At 35.6% G+C, this 20,282-nt stretch overlaps 5 protein-coding genes across 5 annotated transcripts; 2 read left to right on the top strand and 3 right to left on the bottom strand.

Annotated features, from left to right (window-relative positions):
• Window positions 1-319: 319 nt before the first annotated feature.
• On the bottom strand, window positions 320-7,231 carry LOC114758524 (protein transport Sec1a-like; the record flags this gene model as incomplete). Its single annotated transcript, XM_028947576.1, has 7 exons — window positions 7,156-7,231; window positions 6,521-6,576; window positions 3,946-4,027; window positions 3,499-3,577; window positions 714-764; window positions 486-582; window positions 320-392 (listed from the first exon to the last, which is right to left on the bottom strand). Coding segments are annotated over exons 1-7 (514 nt in total), but the record flags the coding sequence as incomplete, so codon positions are not given.
• LOC114758523 (uncharacterized) lies at window positions 2,072-15,242 on the top strand. The gene is made up of 3 exons (XM_028947575.1): window positions 2,072-2,082; window positions 2,693-2,695; window positions 14,268-15,242. The coding sequence occupies exon 3, from the start codon at window positions 14,602-14,604 to the stop codon at window positions 15,178-15,180; it is 579 nt and encodes a 192-aa protein (XP_028803408.1). The 5' UTR covers window positions 2,072-2,082; window positions 2,693-2,695; window positions 14,268-14,601; the 3' UTR covers window positions 15,181-15,242.
• On the top strand, window positions 10,942-14,274 carry LOC114758522 (uncharacterized). The gene is made up of 3 exons (XM_028947574.1): window positions 10,942-10,985; window positions 12,768-13,142; window positions 13,263-14,274. The coding sequence occupies exons 2-3, from the start codon at window positions 12,781-12,783 to the stop codon at window positions 13,915-13,917; spliced, it is 1,017 nt and encodes a 338-aa protein (XP_028803407.1). The 5' UTR covers window positions 10,942-10,985; window positions 12,768-12,780; the 3' UTR covers window positions 13,918-14,274.
• Window positions 15,243-16,136: 894 nt separating the features above from the next.
• On the bottom strand, window positions 16,137-16,860 carry LOC114758521 (uncharacterized). Its single transcript, XM_028947572.1, has 3 exons — window positions 16,793-16,860; window positions 16,496-16,605; window positions 16,137-16,408 (listed from the first exon to the last, which is right to left on the bottom strand). The coding sequence occupies exons 1-3, from the start codon at window positions 16,805-16,807 to the stop codon at window positions 16,192-16,194; spliced, it is 342 nt and encodes a 113-aa protein (XP_028803405.1). The 5' UTR covers window positions 16,808-16,860; the 3' UTR covers window positions 16,137-16,191.
• A 793-nt stretch (window positions 16,861-17,653) lies between these two features.
• LOC114758525 (glutamic acid-rich protein-like) lies at window positions 17,654-18,383 on the bottom strand. The gene is made up of 2 exons (XM_028947577.1): window positions 18,142-18,383; window positions 17,654-18,061 (listed from the first exon to the last, which is right to left on the bottom strand). Exons 1-2 carry the CDS (start codon window positions 18,346-18,348, stop codon window positions 17,654-17,656), a joined length of 615 nt encoding a protein of 204 aa, XP_028803410.1. The 5' UTR covers window positions 18,349-18,383.
• Window positions 18,384-20,282: the final 1,899 nt, after the last annotated feature.

Genomic DNA, 20,282 nt, shown 5'->3' with positions numbered 1-20,282 from the left:
CTTCCAATTCATTTTTATTGACTTATTGCTGAATCATGCATTAAATTAAATTAGCCTTGATGGCTTAACAACTTCAAGTCCCATTGAAATTCTACCAAGGTTAAAGTTACATAAGTAATATGAAGAAAAATTAAAATTTCATTTGTTACATAATAAAATATAAAAGTATAAGTTTATCTATACTATTTTTTGGATAGCTTATAAAATTTTATAAAGGATTTATAATTTTGGAGATTTTATATTAGAAAGGTTATAGACTACTCTCCTAATCATTGCGTAACAAATTGGTCAACATGACATAACAACAAATAAATATTGCCATCAATGGAAAGAAAGGAACAGCTTTTTTTATTACATACCTGGTTATCTACTGGAAAGTATTCCAAATTCATCTACAAAATTAAAGTAAAACCATCCTCAGAAAAAAGGTTGTGAAGGCTATTAAATGCTTATAACTCTATTAAAAGGAGAAAAGATATATCAACCTCTCTCAATGCACCTATGCGGGGTAAGACACTTGTATCACATTGAATGTGTTTTATAAATTCCCTTGGAACTGTTGAGCTAAAAAAAATATATGCTCTGCCAAGGAAAAGAAAAGGAAAGAAAGAAAAATGAAAGAGAGAAGGAAATCAAGGCTACCCCCATAGTTAAAGCTTACAAAAGATATATAACAGCAAATTGGGCGGAAAAAACCAGAATTTTCTGCATACTTCCTATACAAGGGCTCCCTTCCAGACATGTCTGACATTAACATGATAAGACTGCATGCTAAAAAAAGAAAGGTCAATAAGGATGTAAAAGATTGCAAGTTGAATATGTTTTTTTTTTATAAAAAAGTTCAACATAAATAATGAAGCTAGGTAAAATAATATAATACAAAGCCAACCGATTTTCTAGATTTGAAACTAAAATAAATTTCATTGGGAAAAACACTTTTCAACAAGAATATACCGATAGAAATGAGACAAAATTTGGATACTTAGAATATGGTTTGTTTCAACTGTGACAATAATAGATGCCAAAGATACTTCTATACATACTTTATATTAAAGCATCATAATAAGCAAGAATAGTAGTGGAGCACTCTATATATGTACTTTATCCCTTTATAGTCATCCACTTTCAAAATATTTGGGAAAAACAGTTCAATTACAATAAAAACTCCAAGAGATAAACATAGGAGATATTAAAATTAAGGGATTATTTTCATCCTCTCAACACTTGCCTTGGAGCTAAAAATTACAAAAACTTGAACATGTTCCATTTAAAACCTATTGAATTAGTAAGAGGGTTAAAGTACAATTTTGTCCTTAAAATATTTTCTCAATAGCCCTTAGCAAGCAAAAACAACCCTTTTTGCAAGACCATTCAAGGTGGGTGAACATTATGGGTGAACCCTAATTTTCTAGTTCTCATGAATCTTTGGATTTATCTATCACTTTGAGGAAAGGTTACAAAAGTTACACTAAACATCCTCTATAAAGTTTCATGGGCTAGTATCTTACCATAGGTCATTATGAGTGCCATTTTTTCTAAAAAAGCTCTCTTTGAAAGCATACATGAAGGATTTTGTAAGCGGAACACAAGCTATAAAGGGGATAACTACAGTTGAAAAAAATGAGACTTCACAAATCTCATTTTCTACAAGCAAAAACCATGTTCTATCATCTATTAAGTTTTTGAAGATGCTTTAAGGACTATCAATGTAGCATAGCACCGTTATGGAACATGGAATAACATATATTTTCTTCTTTTAAGAAACTTCACATTCTTGAAGTATCTCTGTACATGAAAAATCCATCTAGGTGGCTCTTCTTCATAGAATAAAGGTAGATCCAACTTAAATCTTGTCATGTTTCTCTCTTTAGACCCACTCTCCATCATCAATCTCAATCACCCTTTCAAACTCTTAGGTAATTTTCAATTCAAGTGGTTATAGGTTATTATCTCTGCATCCTTTTATATCTATTAATCAATTTGCCAACAAGTCCTTTAACATGGCTCTTTCGCATCCTAAAATCAAGAAATGGTAGTACACATATTCTAGGTAGCTTTTCAAAGATTAGTTTCCTATACCAAGTGAATACATATGTCACCTCCTTTATACTCTGATACTCACCCCAATAATTCATTATTCATAATACCTCTCTCGTCTAATAAACAATCATTTTTCCACATTTGCAGTAAATTTGTCTAGTTTGACCCAATCCCCTATTCTTCTTGTTAAATCTTAGTGGTTCTATATCCACCATCATCTCTAAGCATACTATTAAGATTCCTGATGAAATAAAGAATCTCAAAGCCACTCTCTAGCTCATAATGGCCAATAAAATTCAACAAGTTGAAGCTTCGAATGCGAAAAACAAAGGCAAAATAATGGTCAACGAGAGTAATCTATGGATTATTAAGCGGTGTAAGGTAATAGAGTAGGTGAGTCAAAACTCTACTTTCAAAGATAACTTCCAAGGCAATGGGCCAAGTAGTTTCCTCTAATTAAGTTATGGTATAACACTAATCACCACTCAACTATAAATATGACTCCTTTTGAGGCAATTTATGTTATCCCTCTTCCTAGTCACTTGCCTTATCTTGTTGCTGACTCATCTAATAATGTGACGAATAGGAGTGGCTTTTCTTGTTACAAATAAATGAAATTATCTAACAAACAATGGATTAGTTACTTTGAGAGAAAGTTAGTTAGTTTGGTGAGAGGTAGAATATATTTAATAAAAAATTCTCTAGATGTTAAGGCTGTCTAAGAAATTGAACACTTCTTTTCCTTTTCCTTCAATTTACATGCCTTTTACTTTTCTCTTGCTACAAGTAACTCTTTCTTAAACCACAAGACCTTTATTAATTCATAATACCTACTAAAAAATAACATTACACTTTTTTAATTGTATAAAACCTTACTAAATACTTTATATTGCTTTAATCCATACTTAATTTAAATCTAGGATCTTGTTACAACTATAATCCAGTCTAAAGGAAAGCAAAGAAAAGTAATAAACACATATACTCACTTATTTATCATCTTTAAAACTTAAGCAACTCGCACTTCCCAAGATATCCCTCTAGACAAATAATAGGTCCCACAATTCTTTGATCTACTACCTGTAAATAGCCTTATCAACCTTCTAGTAGTTGGTCTCCACTACAACGGTAATTATGATAAAGCAAATTGGTTAATACCCTATTAGTTCTATTTATAAGTTACTTCTAACGCATTTCTCACAGACCAAGAAAACTTTAACTTTATTAACTCTCATTTAAAATTTAACAACTTTTCAACTTTATCCCTATTTAATATACAATATACCTTATGAGAACAAAATCAACAAAATAATAAATGAAGGTTAAAATTATACATTCATATGAAAACTTTTTCGCTACCCGTAAATAAAATTAAAGGAGTAATGTTTTGCATAACTCATATGGCACTTTATGACTTTAAAATAAAGTGTATAGTTATTGATAAAGAAAAAACAAAATTACTTCTCTTTTATTGGCTGCATGAAATAAACAACATCCATAGACGGTAGTGGTTGCCTTCTCTTGAAAACGTCTTCTACCACTGCAATAAGAAGTCAAGTAGTTTGTAACAAATATTAGAACAATATCCAAAGAAATGAACTTACAATGTAGCTTAAAGTAGAAAGTTAGTGCAAAAGAGTTTTTGGGGGTCAAGCAATATAGAATAATAAAAAGCACTACAAAGTAAGTAGCAGTAATACTGAACTTTGAAGCAACTAATTTCTTAAAAGCTTCAAAAAGGTTGATTCACCATTTCATGAGTGTCAGTTTTTCCTAAGAAAGGCCTAAGATATCCACTTCATTAAAACTAATTTTAGCATCATCAGCTAAACTTAATAGGTTCCAATAGAAGAAAAACAAAAAGAATAATAATGATAATAAAAATAAAAGCAAACTCAAAATGCTTACATGAAATTTCTTGGTCGGTGATATCTGCCATTTTACATGAATGTGACATAACTTTCAATGTGACTTTATCCATTATGAGCACCTGTGAAAATTAGTTGCTAACGTGGATTACTATCAACCTAAAATTTACTGATAGTTAACTCTAAGAAATAATAAAAAGAAGGCAAGTTAAGATTGACTTATTCATGACAGATGCATGAATAAACTTAAGTAGTTAAATCTGTCTAGAGAAAGATGTATAGGTTACTATCCCAACGTATAAGAATATTAGCTTCATATCCCTAAAAGTTTTAATGCTGAATAGTTTTAAAATCTTATAATGGAGCCAAAAAAATTTAGACATATAGAACATCATCATAAGTTGCATCAAACTATAAAACAACTAAAACTTGTAAAAACATATTTAAGAGAATTTATGAAACTTAAATAATCTCCATTTAACCCTCTATCTCCTTACAAGCCATCTTGATTGAAATTCAAATGTAACTCAGAAACTAAGAACCACGATAAAAAAATCATTCTCTTTTTGATAAAATCTCTAAATTGTGCTTTAGGAAATGACATTGCTTCGAGGCATATATATCAAAGCAAAACAAGATATGTATAAATAGGTAACAACTAGTATAAGAACATTAGTGGTAAAACAAAAGACTTCCTTATAAGGATTGGTATACATTTAGTTCATGTTTAAGCCATTACTTATTTGATATAGTTTTAGATGTTCTAATTAAGAATGTCCTAGAGGATATTACCAAATGCTTTGTTTTTTTTTGGTAAATGATACAGTCATTATTGTGAAGTCAAGAGAGGATAGTAACTTGAGTTATAGCGAAGGACCTTGAAATTAAAGGGTTTTCACCGGAGTAGGAATAAGACAGAATATATACATTACAGGTTCAATAAGAAGCAAATTAGAAATGATTTGGAGACAAAAATGAGGGACCTATCATTTCATAATTGGCAAAGTTCAGTTATCCAAGATTGATTACACAAAAAGATAGTGAAATTGATGGAAAATTGTATGGGTGGAATACAATCTACGTAATTAAGATGAAGAGAGGTATCTAGAGTTATTTTTTATTTAAAAAAAACTAATGGGCTTAAAGGAAGTTTTATCAAATTGTCATAAGATTAGCAAAGAGTGGAACAAGGGAAATGATCGCAATGGTTATTGAAGGCTCTGATGCCATGAAAATTTTCATGACTAAAAGGCTTTGACACCATGAAAATCCAATAATCAAGAAACATGAGTATAGTTTTTTGTTACCGAAAAAAAATACTCCTAATTTTTTGATATTGCCAAATCATATTGGGCCTAATAAGCATTAAATGATTAAACTTAAAAAGAACTTAAGAATAGGTGACGATAACCATGGTTGGAATAACCTAACGCACTTCAACAAATATAAATATGACACCACATTCATTTAAAGTTGTTAATCTTAACCATTAAAATGGGGAAAAAATTAACGAAAAAGGACGAATCAGTGGAAGATGAGTGATGCTTCTAAAACAGTTAACGAAACTAAACATATGAAAAAGAAAAAAGGGTAAACCTTCTACTCATAAAAGCACGCTAATCCTTTCACACAGGCAACAATAACGTCAACAAAAGAGCTACTTAGCAATGGCATCAAAAAGATTAGTAAGGAAGTCTTCATAAACATTTTTGAGTTTGTACAAAATTAGTTTGTGAAGGTAAAGGTCATCAGTTTACTTACTTTTCGTCCTTGTTTTTTAAAGGCAATTTGCCAGCCTTTTCTTAAATCCAAGTTACTTGGGTAATTTAATGTATAACATTGGCAACACACAAAGAATGTAACTGAAACATTCTCACAACCATGGACTACAATGCACAAAATTAGGCTTTTATATAGACTTTATGGCTAGAAAACATGTCTTGCTATTGAATAATTTTATAACTTTCACTTTAGAATAGGACTAAAGAATTAGTTTGCAAGTCAATATACAGAAAATATATGATAAATGAAATTTGATAAATGAATAGAGAGGATTTGGCTCCACCTTTATGATTATCTGTAAAAACCCCTTTCGCCTATGCTCTTTATCATAATATTTAAAACAATCCTAGTAACAGAAGAAACAACAAACTTGCATTATTTAAACTATACGTTTTATGGGTAAAACTAAGGGTCCTCATTCCATACTCATCATTATAATAAATTTATTTTTTTAAGATGTGTTAGCTATAAGATTATTTTTATTTTCAATTCTGAATCTATTAACATGAAAAAATTATATAAAAATATAAAAAAATTAAATTGAACCTAGAAGATCAAAAATCAATTTTGAATAGATCAAGATTAAGATCAGTATTCCATGCTTATCTTTGTGATTAGAATGTGCTCCCAAAAGTAAAGCAAATATAATTGGCTAAATAGGTAACAATGCTCTAGAAGTTCGTCAATCATCACTAGAAATGGTGAATTAAAACAAACAATATATGAAATTAACTAAAGCAACGTTCTTTAGAAAGAAATTATCGTAGTTAAGTAAGGAAAAATTAACAAGCTCCAGAACAACATCGTAAACTGTGACCGCTTCAATCACTCACCTTCCATGATTTAGAATCCCCTGACTTTGCTGCTCCAAGCATTTCAAACAATAACCCTACATGCAGCCAAACATGAAAAATATTACAAAATATATTTAAGAAGAAAGTAACTAATGTTATGTCTCCCGCATTGAGTCGTAGAAGTCAAATACTTATCCATAATAAAGGGTGAGAAAATGATGGAAGCCAAAAAAAATTAAAAAGATTCAAATAGTCGAATCTTTCAAATATATTTAGTGTTATTACATTTTCTGAAAACTAAGTGTCTCCTAAAGCCAACACTATCAATTCGCCATAGCAGTTTGTATTCCAAAATCCAAAAGATTCTATATATATATATATATATATATATATATCCCAGGTTAAAGGAATATAGGAAAAACTTAAAAAAATACAACCGTTTTCTAAAATAAAGACTTGGCAACCTCAAAATTGAAAGGAATACATCCACACCAAGCTCAGCTTCGTAGCTCAATTATGTAAAAACAAATTAAATTCAATCAAGCCCCCAGAAAAACTGCTCTGTGTCAAGATTTTCCTTATTGAAATTCTTCTCAACCTATTTGTTCGGAGAAACAAATGGATAAATAACAGAAAACAAGATCCTCCTCAAAACGAAAGACAATAGTGCTTACTGTCACGGCTAATTTGGCGAAAAGGTCTATATTCGGATGATCCACCTTGAGTTGTCTCGGAATCCGACAACGACATTTGCAGAAGCTGATCGTGAAGATGGAGGGGCCGAGAAAGGGAAGAATCCGTTGGAATTGCTGAGGAAATGAGGATAATCAAAAGAGTCGTCCGAGAAAAGTCGTTATTGAGTGTGGGGACGTGAAATTTGGGACCGAAGTTTCGGTTACGTTTTGCGCTCATGAATGAATGGTTTCTACGTTGTCGTTTTGTCTCTCTTTCCTAGCGACAGGGAAATCGAACACCCAACGTAACGACGCTCTCGCCGAGTTATTTGCATAGATGACAAATAGATATAATAATATAATATTCACAATATTACTCCTATAATTTAAATAGAAAGCAAGTATAATTCAATCGTTTTGAATCAATGCTGGCTTTAAATACCAATGACAAAATTGCTGTTGAAAATCGATTAATTAAGAAGATTTATAATTAAAATTTTTTATAATAAATATTAGGATTTTGTTGGAAATAGGGGATTATTATTTTGTTGTGATATTAAACGTTTATCTGTACAGTTGTTAGTGGGTGATGTCATATTGCCCAGTACGGCTTTAGGTTCTTTTTTTTTTGTTGCATTTTTTGTTTTACTCTATAAACCTTAGGCCTTTGGTTGTAATTGAGGTCCATAGAGTTGTATTGTTTTTGTTTCAGTAATGAGAAGATCCCCATTATTCCATCATAGAGTGTATAGGAATAGGTTTAGCGCTTGGTATTTTTCATGGTACCAAAACTAAGGGTTTTCCCTCAATTTTGATCAGAATCCCATAGTCCATTCATTTTCTACGTTTAGCCAGCAAACCGTAATAGGAGAAGAAAATTTTGCCGCAGAGAGCTTGTCTTCCTCTTGCCCATTGTAGATCCATCCATCGGACACCCAAGGTGCTTCAATCATCCATCACATTCTTCTCAATGGCACCAAAAATTACACAATATGGAGTAGGGTGATGAAAATCACACTGATGGGGAAGAACAAACTCGGATTCATTACTAGAACTTGCAAGAAAGAGGCACAAGATAAGGTATTGCATGATCAATGGGAATGATATAACACGGTTGCGCTCTCTTGGATTTTGAACTCCATTTCGAAAAAAAAACTCGCAAATAGAGTCATATTCTTTCAGAATGCGTATCACATGTGGATGGACCTCAAAGAAAGATTCAATAAGAAGAATAGAGCTCAGATATTTGCTCTCCACCATGAAGTTACTTTCCTTAGACATGGATCTCTTTCAGTTTCTGCCTATTTCTCAAAATTGAAGGAACTTTCAAAAAAAAATAATTGGCATTAGTCACTCTTTCCTCCTGTACATGTGAAATGTCTAGAACCTATGCCAAGGTCATTCAGGAACAAAAACTTCTATAGTTCTTGATGGGATTTAATGAATCCTATCATCAAGCTAAGAGCTAGATCATTCTAATGAATCTACTCCCTAGAGTTAATGAAGCATACGCGCTATGATCATTTAGGACGAGACCCAAAGATCAATTGCCAGCAGCGACAAGCCTCCACCAGGAGAAGAAATTATGATGGTTGCCAGAGGACGTGGCGGCGGCAAAGGTAAAAGACATAGGGAAAGCACGCTTGAATGCAATTATCGTGGCAAAAAGGGGTATCTCAAAGAGAATTGTTAACAAATAATTGGTTACCCTTTAAATTTTAGAGGAAACAAAGGTAAGCAAGGTAAGGAGTTGAATCAATCTAGTACTAACTTATCTCATGTCCACATGCCAACAAAGCAACGTATGTCGACCAACCTCCACAAATGAATAGTACCCAAAAATCTTAGAATTACTTCTAAAGGAGTCAGAGACCACTGTTAATGCCCTAACTGGTATAGGTTTGGCTATTTCTAACCCTCATAATGTATCTTATGCTAGTTGGATTTTAGATTTTGCGGTCACTATATGTCACATCTTGAAATTTTTATTTAAATATAGGAAGTTAAAAATTTGAATGAGGGCCAATATAGAAAGCAAACAAAGGGATAAAACAACTTTTGATGTGAAACCTTGATAGGAAGAGCAAAATAGGAAGGGTAAAATGGGAAAAATTCTAGAAAAATTCCAAAAAATGGTAAGAAGGTAAATTAGAAATTTTGTAACCTCAAAATCAATGTAAAAATAAACTATTACCGAATTTCCTGAAAACGGAGGTTTTTCATGAAAATAGTTGAAAATTAGAGAAAAATAATTATTTTAAATATTTAGAGGCCTCAATAATTCTGATAAAAATATTAAATAATTATCTAATTATTTATGGAAATTTATAAAATTGATTTTGGACCTTGGAAGTATAGGAAATTATTTCTGGGAATTTATTTCTCACAGTCTTACTAATAAAGGCCTATCCAGGAAGAATTCAAAATAAATAGTTAGAGATGGAGAAAAATTCTGAAAATTTTCAGGTCATATCCTTATATTATAAGAGGATTTTTTATGGAGAAAAATGTGATTTTGGAGGTCTAGAAAAATTATGAAAAGTTACAAGCAAATAGTAACCAATAAAACTTCAAGGTGGTTTGGGATGGTGATCTAATTTGTAAGCCATCTTTTTTGGTCATCTTAGACCATGAGTGGACCCCAAATTGGGCTAGAAAAAGGCCCAAAATTCACGTAAAATTCTATGCCCAATATTAAAGCCCAATTAAACATAAATATCTTGGATTATTTTAGGCAAAACACACTTGGCATGATTTGAAAATTGCAGCTTGTGATGGCAACAATGTGTCCCTCTTATGTGGCACTCCAACATGCCAAGATGAGGGGGACAGAAACTTTGCCTTTAAATACCCTCCTAAAATACATAAAAATAGGTGAAAAATTGACAAAAGAGAGGAGGTTCTGTCAAGTTGTTTTCTTGAGCTTCAAAACTAAACTTAGTGAGTGCATTTGGATAAGGAATCATCAAGTTTTAGTTTTCATCAAGGTATGTTTGAGCTTTGGTTTAGTTAAGATTAAAGCTTGTTTTGGTTGAATATTTGAATTAAAATTCAAGGGGAAAATGCTGCCATTATTTGGGTAAAATGTCTATGCTTTAGGGAAGAATAGAAACCTTAAAAATGAGTTGGAATTATTATGTTTAAGTGGTGTTTGGATTGATTTTTAGAAGCAAACTAAGTTAGGGTTTAATATGTTTCAATTCAGTCAAGAAGAGATCTTGATGTAGGAGTTTGTTTTGATGTGTTTTGATAATTCCAATGGGTTTAAAAGGTGTTTTTGTGTAGAAAAACACCAAGAAAAAGTGTTTAAAATCATTGGAATCAAAAATAGAAATTTTGTGCAAATATATATCCCTATTCAACCAAGACTGATTGAGAGGGAAAAAGTTTGATTTTCATAAATCTGAATTGATATTTGAATTCTGCATGAAAAATTGTATAGGAATGGGTCAAGAGATTATTGGAATCAAAGGAGAAATAATTATGTTAAAAATCAAGAAAAACGGAGATTTAATTAGGTTTAGGGTTAAATATTGGGAAAATTACTGTAGAGTCCCACAGAAGACAATTTACTACCAGAAGGTCCCATGAAATCCCCAAATTCCTCATAAGTCCCCAGGGACCTCTGGGTAAATAATTTGAGTTGTGATATTACGTACTTGCCCTCGGTCATTGATAAAGGAAAGAAAAGAGGGAGAGACGCTGATTGGCTTCATTTAGTACGGTTGTTTGTTATACATGCACAAGGAAGAGAAGCTTCTGAAAGAAAGAAGGGAGTTATGCGCTGGTACTCCATCGCAGGCAAGCGACATTATTTCTTCATCTTCTTGGTACGTCTCATCATTAACAACATTTCTCTTCTTCTATACACAACCAGTGTCAAGTTTAATGTTGGTCTGAAAAGTTGATTGTGTGTTGATATATGGGTATTAAAGATGTGATTCAACTCACTAGAAATATTAAGGGAGGCTCATTTTAGTCATATGTGGTTTTAATCATGTTAGGTGTGGTTTTACTATGTGTGGCTAGGGTTAGAAAGCAATGCTCTGTTTTTCGGTGAATGAGGCTCTGTTTTTCGGTCACTGATGCTGTGTTGCTGATGAAGATGAGTGGAAAATAACAGATATTTATTATTGTAACCCCTCAAATGCGATGGTTAAATGTGTTGTTAATGGGTACATCGAAGGTTGTTAACATAACTGTATGACTTGTTATTAACAACCAGTCGCAGCTTTAATGCTGGTCTGAAAAGTTGATTGGGTGTTTATACGTTGGTATTAAGCATGTGATTCAGCTCTCTAGAAATATCAAGGGAGGCTCATTTTAGTCATATGTGGTTTTAATCATGTTAGGTGTGGTTTTACTATGTGTGGCTAGGGTTAGAAAGCAATGCTCTGTTTTTCGGTGAATGAGGCTCTGTTTTCGGTCACTGATGCTGTGTTGCTGATGAAGATGAGTGGAAAATAACAGATATTTATTATTGTAACCCCTCAAATGCGATGGTTAAATGTGTTGTTAATGGGTACATCGAAGGTTGTTAACATAACTGTATGACTTGTTATTAACAACCAGTCGCAGCTTTAATGCTGGTCTGAAAAGTTGATTGGGTGTTTTATACGTTGGATTAAGCATGTGATTCAGCCTCTAGAAATATCAAGGGAGGCTCATTTTAGTCATATGTGGTTTTAATCATGTTAGGTGTGGTTTTACTATGTGTGGCTATGGTTGAAAGAAAGCAATGCTCTGTTTTTCGGTGAATGATGCTCTGTTTTCGGTCACTGATGCTGTGTTGCTGATGAAGATGAGTGGAAAAAAAGATATTTATTATTGGTAACCCTCAATGCGATGGTTAAATTCTTATGGGTACTCGAAGGTTGTTAACATAACTGTCTCTTCTTATTAACAACCAGTGCAGTTTAATGTTGGTCTGAAAAGTTGATTGTGTGTTGATATGTGGGTATTAAGATGTGATTCAACTCACTAGAAATATCAAGGGAGGCTCATTTTAGTCATATGTGGTTTTAATCATGTTAGGTGTGGTTTTACTATGTGTGGCTAGGGTTAGAAAGCAATGCTCTGTTTTTCGGTGAATGAGGCTCTGTTTTTCGGTCACTGATGCTGTGTTGCTGATGAAGATGAGTGGAAAATAACAGATATTTATTATTGTAACCCCTCAAATGCGATGGTTAAATGTGTTGTTAATGGGTACATCGAAGGTTGTTAACATAACTGTATGACTTGTTATTAACAACCAGTCGCAGCTTTAATGCTGGTCTGAAAAGTTGATTGGGTGTTTATACGTTGGTATTAAGCATGTGATTCAACTCTCTAGAAATATCAAGGGAGGCTCATTTTAGTCATATGTGGTTTTAATCATGTTAGGTGTGGTTTTACTATGTGTGGCTATGGTTAGAAAGCAATGCTCTGTTTTTCGGTGAATGATGCTCTGTTTTTCGGGCAATGATGCTGTGTTGCTGATGGAAATGAGTGGAAAATGACAGATATTTATTATTGTAACCCCTCAAATGCGATGGTTAAATGTGTTGTTAATGGGTACATCGAAGGTTGTTAACATAACTGTATGACTTGTTATTAACAAGTGATTGTGGCAGGTTGATATCCAGGATGGCAACTTCCAGTGCAAAGCAATTGTTTTGCTACCTCCATATAGGAGGACAATTTATTAATGGTGTAGAAGGTGAAACGCAGTATGTTGGAGGTGGTGTGAGAACAAGAATGATAAAGGAAGGGACATCATATGGAGAATTTAGAACAATGGTGGCATCAATTGTGGGAAAAGAAAGTAATGGAATGGTTATGAAATTCACAGTAACCTTTGATGAGTGTACATTTGTGGACCTTGTAGATGATGAAGGAGTAGAACATTTGATTAACTTCAATGGCGACAGTGGTCATGTATATATAGGAGAAAATGGAGATCAAAATTCACAACTAACAAGGGATGTTGTAATAGAAGAGCAACATGTGTAAGTTGTGTTATTTAAATTTCGAAGTAATATTAGCTATTGTCAACTGTTGTGCATAAGTTGTTATTATAGTGATCGAAGGTTGTCATTAACGACCCCTTGACCTGTTCTGTTATGTAGGATGGAAGACTTGTTCGGAGGTTCAGATACATTGTCCATGTCTCCACCTAATGTGGTTAGTGAAGACCCACTATTGTTGCCATGTGGTTCAGAAATGATGCCAACCCCAATTCCGGAAATGAATTCAACAAAGTGGAAGGGTTTGGTTATCGGAGAAGGACAGATTTTTCCTAATGCAGTGGCTCTTAGGCAAGCACTGTATAGGTACAGTATTGCTGTGAAGTTTTCATACAAGTTTGTGAAGAACAATCAACAAAAGATCATTGTGAAGTGTATGGCGGAGGGATGCCCGTGGTATATGGGTGCATACTCAATGGGACAAAGACAAGATTCTGAGTTGTTAATAATTAGAACCTTAAGAAGTGAGCATGTGCATTATGCACAGGACAGCTTGGTTGTATCTCACTCTAGAGGGTCAAACTTAACATCATCAATCATGATAGATTCTTTGAGGTGTAATATAGACAAGAATGCTAATGAACTTAGAAGAGATCTGTATAGAGAATATGGGGTGCGACTGAATTATAGTCAAGCATACAGGGGTAGAGAAAGAGCATTGAGGGAAATACATGGTCGTGCACAGGATTCATACATGGTGATTCCCTGGATTTGTGAAAGGCTCATTGAAACTGATCCAAACACAAGTGCTCGATAGGAAGGGTTGGATAGTAACAGATTTCAGAGGGTGTTCATTGCTTATGGATGCTCAATTAATGGATTTTTAGAAGGGTGTCGACATATACTTTATATAGACGGCTGTCATCTAAGTGGTCCTTACAGGGGGACATTGATTTCAGCTAATGCATATGATGCAGACAATGAACTATTTCCATTAGCATATGCTATAGTTAGTGGGGAGACATATGATGATTGGGCTTGGTTTCTCCAGAACATCAAAGACATCACAAGATCAGTGGAGACAACGATAGTTTCAGATCGGAATAATGCCATTATAGGTGCTGTGCGAACAATATTTGGTGGCGAGAGACATGCTTTTTGTTATAGGCATGTGAAAGAAAATTTTAGTGCACATTATTTAAAAATTAACCGAGGCAGGGGACGAGTTTCAGGTACTTCAAAGGACGTTGCATTGAAAATGCTGGATGGAATCGCCTATGCAAGGATTGAGGATGAATATGTTGCTGCAATGGGGAAACTTAGATCATTCTGTCCACAATTGGCTGATTGGGTTGACACTCAAGGAGATGTAGATCGGTGGGCTTTAAGCAAATTCCCGTTTAAACGATAGGATAACATCACCACTAATGTTGCGGAGTCGTTTAATGCCTGGATTTTGAAGGAGAGGAAGCACAATGTGTCAGTTCTCATACATGAGCATATGGAGAAATTAGCCAAGAAGATGGTTGCAAGCAAAATGGCAATGGAAAATTGGACAAATGGCGTTGGGCCAAATATTGAGTCCAAGTTGCAAGAAAAAGTAGCAAGAGCGGAGAATATGCATACTGTATATTATGGAGATAACCGAGTTCAAGTTGATACTACATCTCCTACTGGAATAATTTGTGTCACTGTTGATCTCACAGCTCAGAAATGCACTTGTTTAGCATGGCAAATGAGCGGAGTACCTTGTGCTCATGCCTGTGCAGCGATAAAGCTACTTCATGGTAGTGTTTATGAATTTGTAGATGATTGCTATAAGCTGTCAGCCCAAGAGAAGATATATGCAAGTAGTATGAGGCCAATTGCGACACATGATTGTCCTCGTCCCGAAGCTCTCACCGTTACGCAGATGATGACGGGAACATTTTTACAGCCACCAATCACTAAAAGACCCTCAGGGAGGCCAAAGAAAAGAAGGATTGAATCTCAATTTCAAAGTAAAAAACTTTACCACTGTGGAAGATGCCATGAGCCAGGCCACACTGTGAAGACTTGCCAGAACCCCAATCCAAGTTGAGCTTTGCTGGTGGCTTGTTGATATTTCGTTTTGTGAATGCTTGTGACAGCATTTTTTTGTAAATGTCATAACCTACACCTCAAGTTGTCCGTCATTATCCACACATGCAACACGTATGCTTTTTTGAATAGGTTGTAAATTTGGTGTAGTTATGTTGTACATATATATATCAAGTGGTAAATGACACCTGGTTGTAATCTGATATAACATCATTTCTGTATTTTTGATGTACTGGTGAATAGGTTGTAATGGACTTGTTATCAGACGCCATGCAGGTTGTCATTAGCAGTCTCAATTATGTTACTGATATAAAGTGACAATTTCTCCTACTTCCAGTGTTCAGTGATTTCTTAAGACATTCGAGCTGTGTTAAAGTCATAATATGATATGATTTGGTTAGAATTAGATCTCATGTGGAGGTTGTGGTATCCCCAGCGTCAGTTGTCAGGGGCAATGCGAAGGTTGTTAACCAATTCTGTTCGGGTTGTCAACAATCCCTGTTGAGGTTGTAAATGAATTGCTGGAATAAAAATCTGCTGTAATATGATTTTTCTTTTAAAGCTGTTAATGACTTTAAAATGCTCCCAATTTTTGCTATTAAGGTCGTTATATGTGCTCATAATATAATTAAGTTAACAGCTGTGTTATACCCCGAGTGAGTTGTTAACCAATTCTGTTCGGGTTGTCAACAATCCCTTTTGAGGTTGTGAACAACCCCTGTTGAGGTTGTAAACAGATGTGGCAGAGAGGACTCTGATATATGCCTATCATGTCACCGTGGTTACCATTTGTTTATCCAGTCTTATTCAGTCTGCATTTGTGGCCATGATGAAAAACACATGAATGCCTTTACAAAAACTTGATAACCAGTAAAGGATATCAAAACACATTAACATATCTTAACATCCAGGATTCATACATGCTCAAAGAAAAGAATAAAATGTGAACTTGACGTTCAGATGTCACTATGCTGTCAAATAAATAAATGTAAATACAATATATGCTTGTCATTTATTTCTTCCTCTTGCTTTGGGGGTTTCCTCGCAGCAAAGACAGCACTTCATCGCCATGCAGGTTGTTCCGATGAGTCACGAGCCACCACAAGCATCCAACCTTCAAGTCATGGATTTCTTCAGGGGAGTACTTAGGCATTGTGTAGCCGTCATCACCATACTCAGTGCCGTCCCATGTTTGTAACCAGCTCAACACATGCACCCCACAAGAGTCCCTACAAAGGAAAAAAAAGTACTTTAGTGAATGAACATTAGCTCCCAAAAGTTGAGACACAAGTACTTGTGTGTGAAAAATAACTCACGTGTCAGATTGCACATGAACTTTTGCCCATGTGACTTCCTCGTCAATCTTGTCCTCCTCCGCAAACAGTGATGGCTTCAGCACACGAAGCACTTGGCAGAAACAATCTCTCTGCAAAAAGGGACAAACAGAAGAAACAAGTTTGACAGTTGTGAATGACAAGTTATCAGGAAGCATTAACAACCTTCGCTGTAGCCAATGACAAGTAATCAGCAGGCATTAACAACCAGGACAGTTAAGCAGACAAGCAACCATAACGCATTAACAAGTTATAGAATGAATGTAAAGTTGTGCATACAATCCCTCTCGCCATGAATTGCTTAGGATCTATCTGTCCTCTCTTCTTCCCTTGCTTCCTTTGTGGTTTCTTCCTGTTTTCATTGCTTCTTCTTCCTCTCTTTGTAATCTCAACATCGTCAAATTGTCCACCAACGAGTCAAGGGCATAGAAACGCATGGTTCTTACATCCATCACGTAACAGAACCAATGGTAATTGAAAAGGGTGGGGCCAAATATGAAGTCACAGTCTCCAATGTTATATCCTATGTGCTCCGGTAAGATTTCATGTTCATGTTTTTCCAGGCTCTACCTAAGAGGATTAGCGGCCATTGTTTGCATTAACTCGGGTGAAAAAATGTGCCTACTGACACGACGTGGTTCTCTTTTTCATCTCCCACCAAGGTTCTCGCCACCATAGACATGAACTATATCACACATACAAACAGTTAGTCATGATCATAATGACATTCGCAGTTCTCTATCTATATAAACAACTGTCTTACCCTGTCGTTCATCCATTTCCTGTCTTGTAGGCAGCAAAGCTCAGCACGTGTCAAGAAGTACCCATACATCTCTACAATGTACCTGCAGCAAAAGGAACAATGAGCACAAGGGTTGTATGTGTAAAATTGTTGTCAATCAGTTGTCCCAATTACAATCAGTCCCAACACTTACTTGGCACCTTCATCTTGATCACATCTTCTCGTGCACATCTGGAATAATTCCTCTTTCTCGTCAGCTTTTCTCTTGCCACGGCCTTTTTTCACCTCCTCTAACCAGGGAGATTTGATTGCACGGCTTCTCACCCGTGTTGATCTTCTTACATCCATTTGCCCTTGTGCTTGCTGGTCCATTTCATCCTTTTCCTCCATTTCATCGCCTACACCCTTATCCTCTTTGCTGCTGCATCACTAGACTTGTCTTGTGTTTTTTCTTCTCCATCATCCTCTGATCCAGAGTGACTCCCTTCTCCTTTCTCCTCAGGTTGAGATTGACTCTCTTCTTCACGCGAAGCACTTTTGCCCTCTTCTTTATCATCTCCTTCTGGTTCACTCTGTTGTTCCTCTTGTGACAGAATTGAATCTTTTGGGCTTCCTTTACCTTCTTCACCGGTTTCTTCATCTTCAGTTGCCTTCTCTTTGTCATCTTCGCTACTTACTGCTTCCACCACATCTTCCTTGTCAATCTCATCCGTCAACCTCAACTGCAGGGAAACCAACTCTTCTCCAATTGTCGACACCAACCCTTCAACCATGGTCATCAACCTTTCATACGTTCTCTTGATTTCCTGCAAAACAACAGTAATGAAAGTTATCATTACTCCAAATTCTACACAGCACCAAAATAAGCTTCACATGATTTACTTACAGGGTGGGTTAGCTTTATTCCTGTGTTGGATGCACTTGTTGAAGCCCCACCGACACTCGGAACGCCATGCAGTATGCCTCTGTCGCTATTCTTTTCTGATTTCACTCTTGCCTTCACTTTTTCCTCATCCCAATAAGTAATGGCATTTTCATTTTTTGCCGCCTTTTCTTTTCCGAGAGGAAAGTGTTGTAGGCAATAAATCTGCATGTGAAGTTAATGATAACTTAGATATACAACAACATCATCCAAACAGGCCACTGACAACATAAACAGCGGAAAATCACAACCTACACACTGCCCAATAACAACATACACAGTGACCAATCACACCTACACACTGCCCAATAACAACATACACAGTGACCAATCACAACCTACACATAAGCCTGTCACAACATACATTTGCGCCATTCACAACATGTACAGCATCCAGTGACAACCCATACTCAACAGAATGACAACACGAACAGACTGCAATTACAACCTATACATAACCAGGTGACAAACCAACACATCCTAATGACAACCTGAACACAGGACATAACAACCTCCACACCAGCCAGTCACAACATATCCATAACCAGTTCACAGCGTACATTTCTCCAACTGACGACATAGAGTAGTAAATAACAACATACACAGTGACCAATCACAACCTACACATAACCCTGTCACAACATACATTTGCGCCATTCACAACATGTACAGCATCCAGTGACAACCCATACTCAACAGAATGACAACACGAACAGACTGCAATTACAACCTATACATAACCAGGTGACAAACCAACACATCCCAATGACAACCTGAACACAGGACAATAACAACCTCCACACCATCCAGTCACAACATATACATAACCAGTTCACAGCGTACATTTCCCAACTGACGACATAGAGTAGTAAATAACAACATACACTGTCCAATCACAACCTACACATAACCCTGTCACAACATACATTTGCGCCATTCACAACATGTACAGCATCCAGTGACAACCCATACTCAACAGAATGACAACACGAACAGACTGCAATTACAACCTATACATAACCAGGTGACAAACAACACATCCTAATGACAACCTGAACACAGGAAATAACAACCTCACACCAGCCAGTCACAACATATCCATAACCAGTTCACAGCGTACATTTCTCCAACTGACGACATAGAGTAGTAAATAACAACATACACAGTGACCAATCACAACCTACACATAACCCTGTCACAACATACATTTGCGCCATTCACAACATGTACAGCATCCAGTGACAACCCATACTCAACAGAATGACAACACGAACAGACTGCAATTACAACCTATACATAACCAGGTGACAAACCAACACATCCTAATGACAACCTGCACACAGGTCAATAACAACCTCCACACCAGCCAGTCACAACATATACATAACCAGTTCACAGCGTACATTTCTCCAACTGACGACATAGAGTAGTAAAAACAACATACACAGTGACCAATCACAACCTACACATAAGCCTGTCACAAACATACATTGCGCCATTCACAACATGTACAGCATCCAGTGACAACCCATACTCAACAGAATGACAACACGAACAGACTGCAATTACAACCTATACATAACAGGTGACAAACCAACACATCCTAATGACAACCTGAACACAGGAAAATAACAACCTCACACCAGCCAGTCACAACATATCCATAACCAGTTCACAGCGTACATTTCTCCAACTGACGACATAGAGTAGTAAATAACAACATACACAGTGACCAATCACAACCTACACATAACCTGTCACAACATACATTTGCGCCATTCACAACATGTACAGCATCCAGTGACAACCCATACTCAACAGAATGACAACACGAACAGACTGCAATTACAACCTATACATAACCAGGTGACAAACCAACACAGCCCTAATGACAACCTGAACACAGGACAATAACAACCTCCACACCATCCAGTCACAACATATCCATAACCAGTTCACAGCGTACATTTCCCCAACTGACGACATAGAGTAGTAAATAACAACATACACACGTCCAATCACAACCTACACATAACCCTGTCACAACATACATTTGCGCCATTCACAACATGTACAGCATCCAGTGACAACCCATACTCAACAGA

The sequence above is a fragment of the Neltuma alba genome, unplaced genomic scaffold (genome assembly GCF_004799145.2).
Source record: "Neltuma alba isolate B1F8T4 unplaced genomic scaffold, ASM479914v2 tig00010722_pilon, whole genome shotgun sequence".
NCBI classification, from domain to species: Eukaryota; Viridiplantae; Streptophyta; class Magnoliopsida; order Fabales; family Fabaceae; genus Neltuma; species Neltuma alba.
Note: the sequence above shows the minus strand (reverse complement) of the source record. Positions and strands in the feature narration are given on the sequence as shown.

Coding starts and splice junctions, on each gene's coding strand:
- LOC114758525 (XM_028947577.1), bottom strand. CDS start 18,348: ATGCAGATTTATTGCCTACAACACTTTCCTCTCGGAAAAGAAAAGGCG. Junction 18,062..18,141: donor GAATAAAGCTAACCCACCCT/GTAAGTAAATCA, acceptor GTTGTTTTGCAG/GAAATCAAGAGAACGTATGA.
- LOC114758521 (XM_028947572.1), bottom strand. Junction 16,409..16,495: donor GTTCATGTGCAATCTGACAC/GTGAGTTATTTT, acceptor TTTCCTTTGTAG/GGACTCTTGTGGGGTGCATG.
- LOC114758522 (XM_028947574.1), top strand. CDS start 12,781: ATGGCAACTTCCAGTGCAAAGCAATTGTTTTGCTACCTCCATATAGGA. Junction 13,143..13,262: donor GTAATAGAAGAGCAACATGT/GTAAGTTGTGTT, acceptor TCTGTTATGTAG/GATGGAAGACTTGTTCGGAG.
- LOC114758523 (XM_028947575.1), top strand. CDS start 14,602: ATGGAGAAATTAGCCAAGAAGATGGTTGCAAGCAAAATGGCAATGGAA.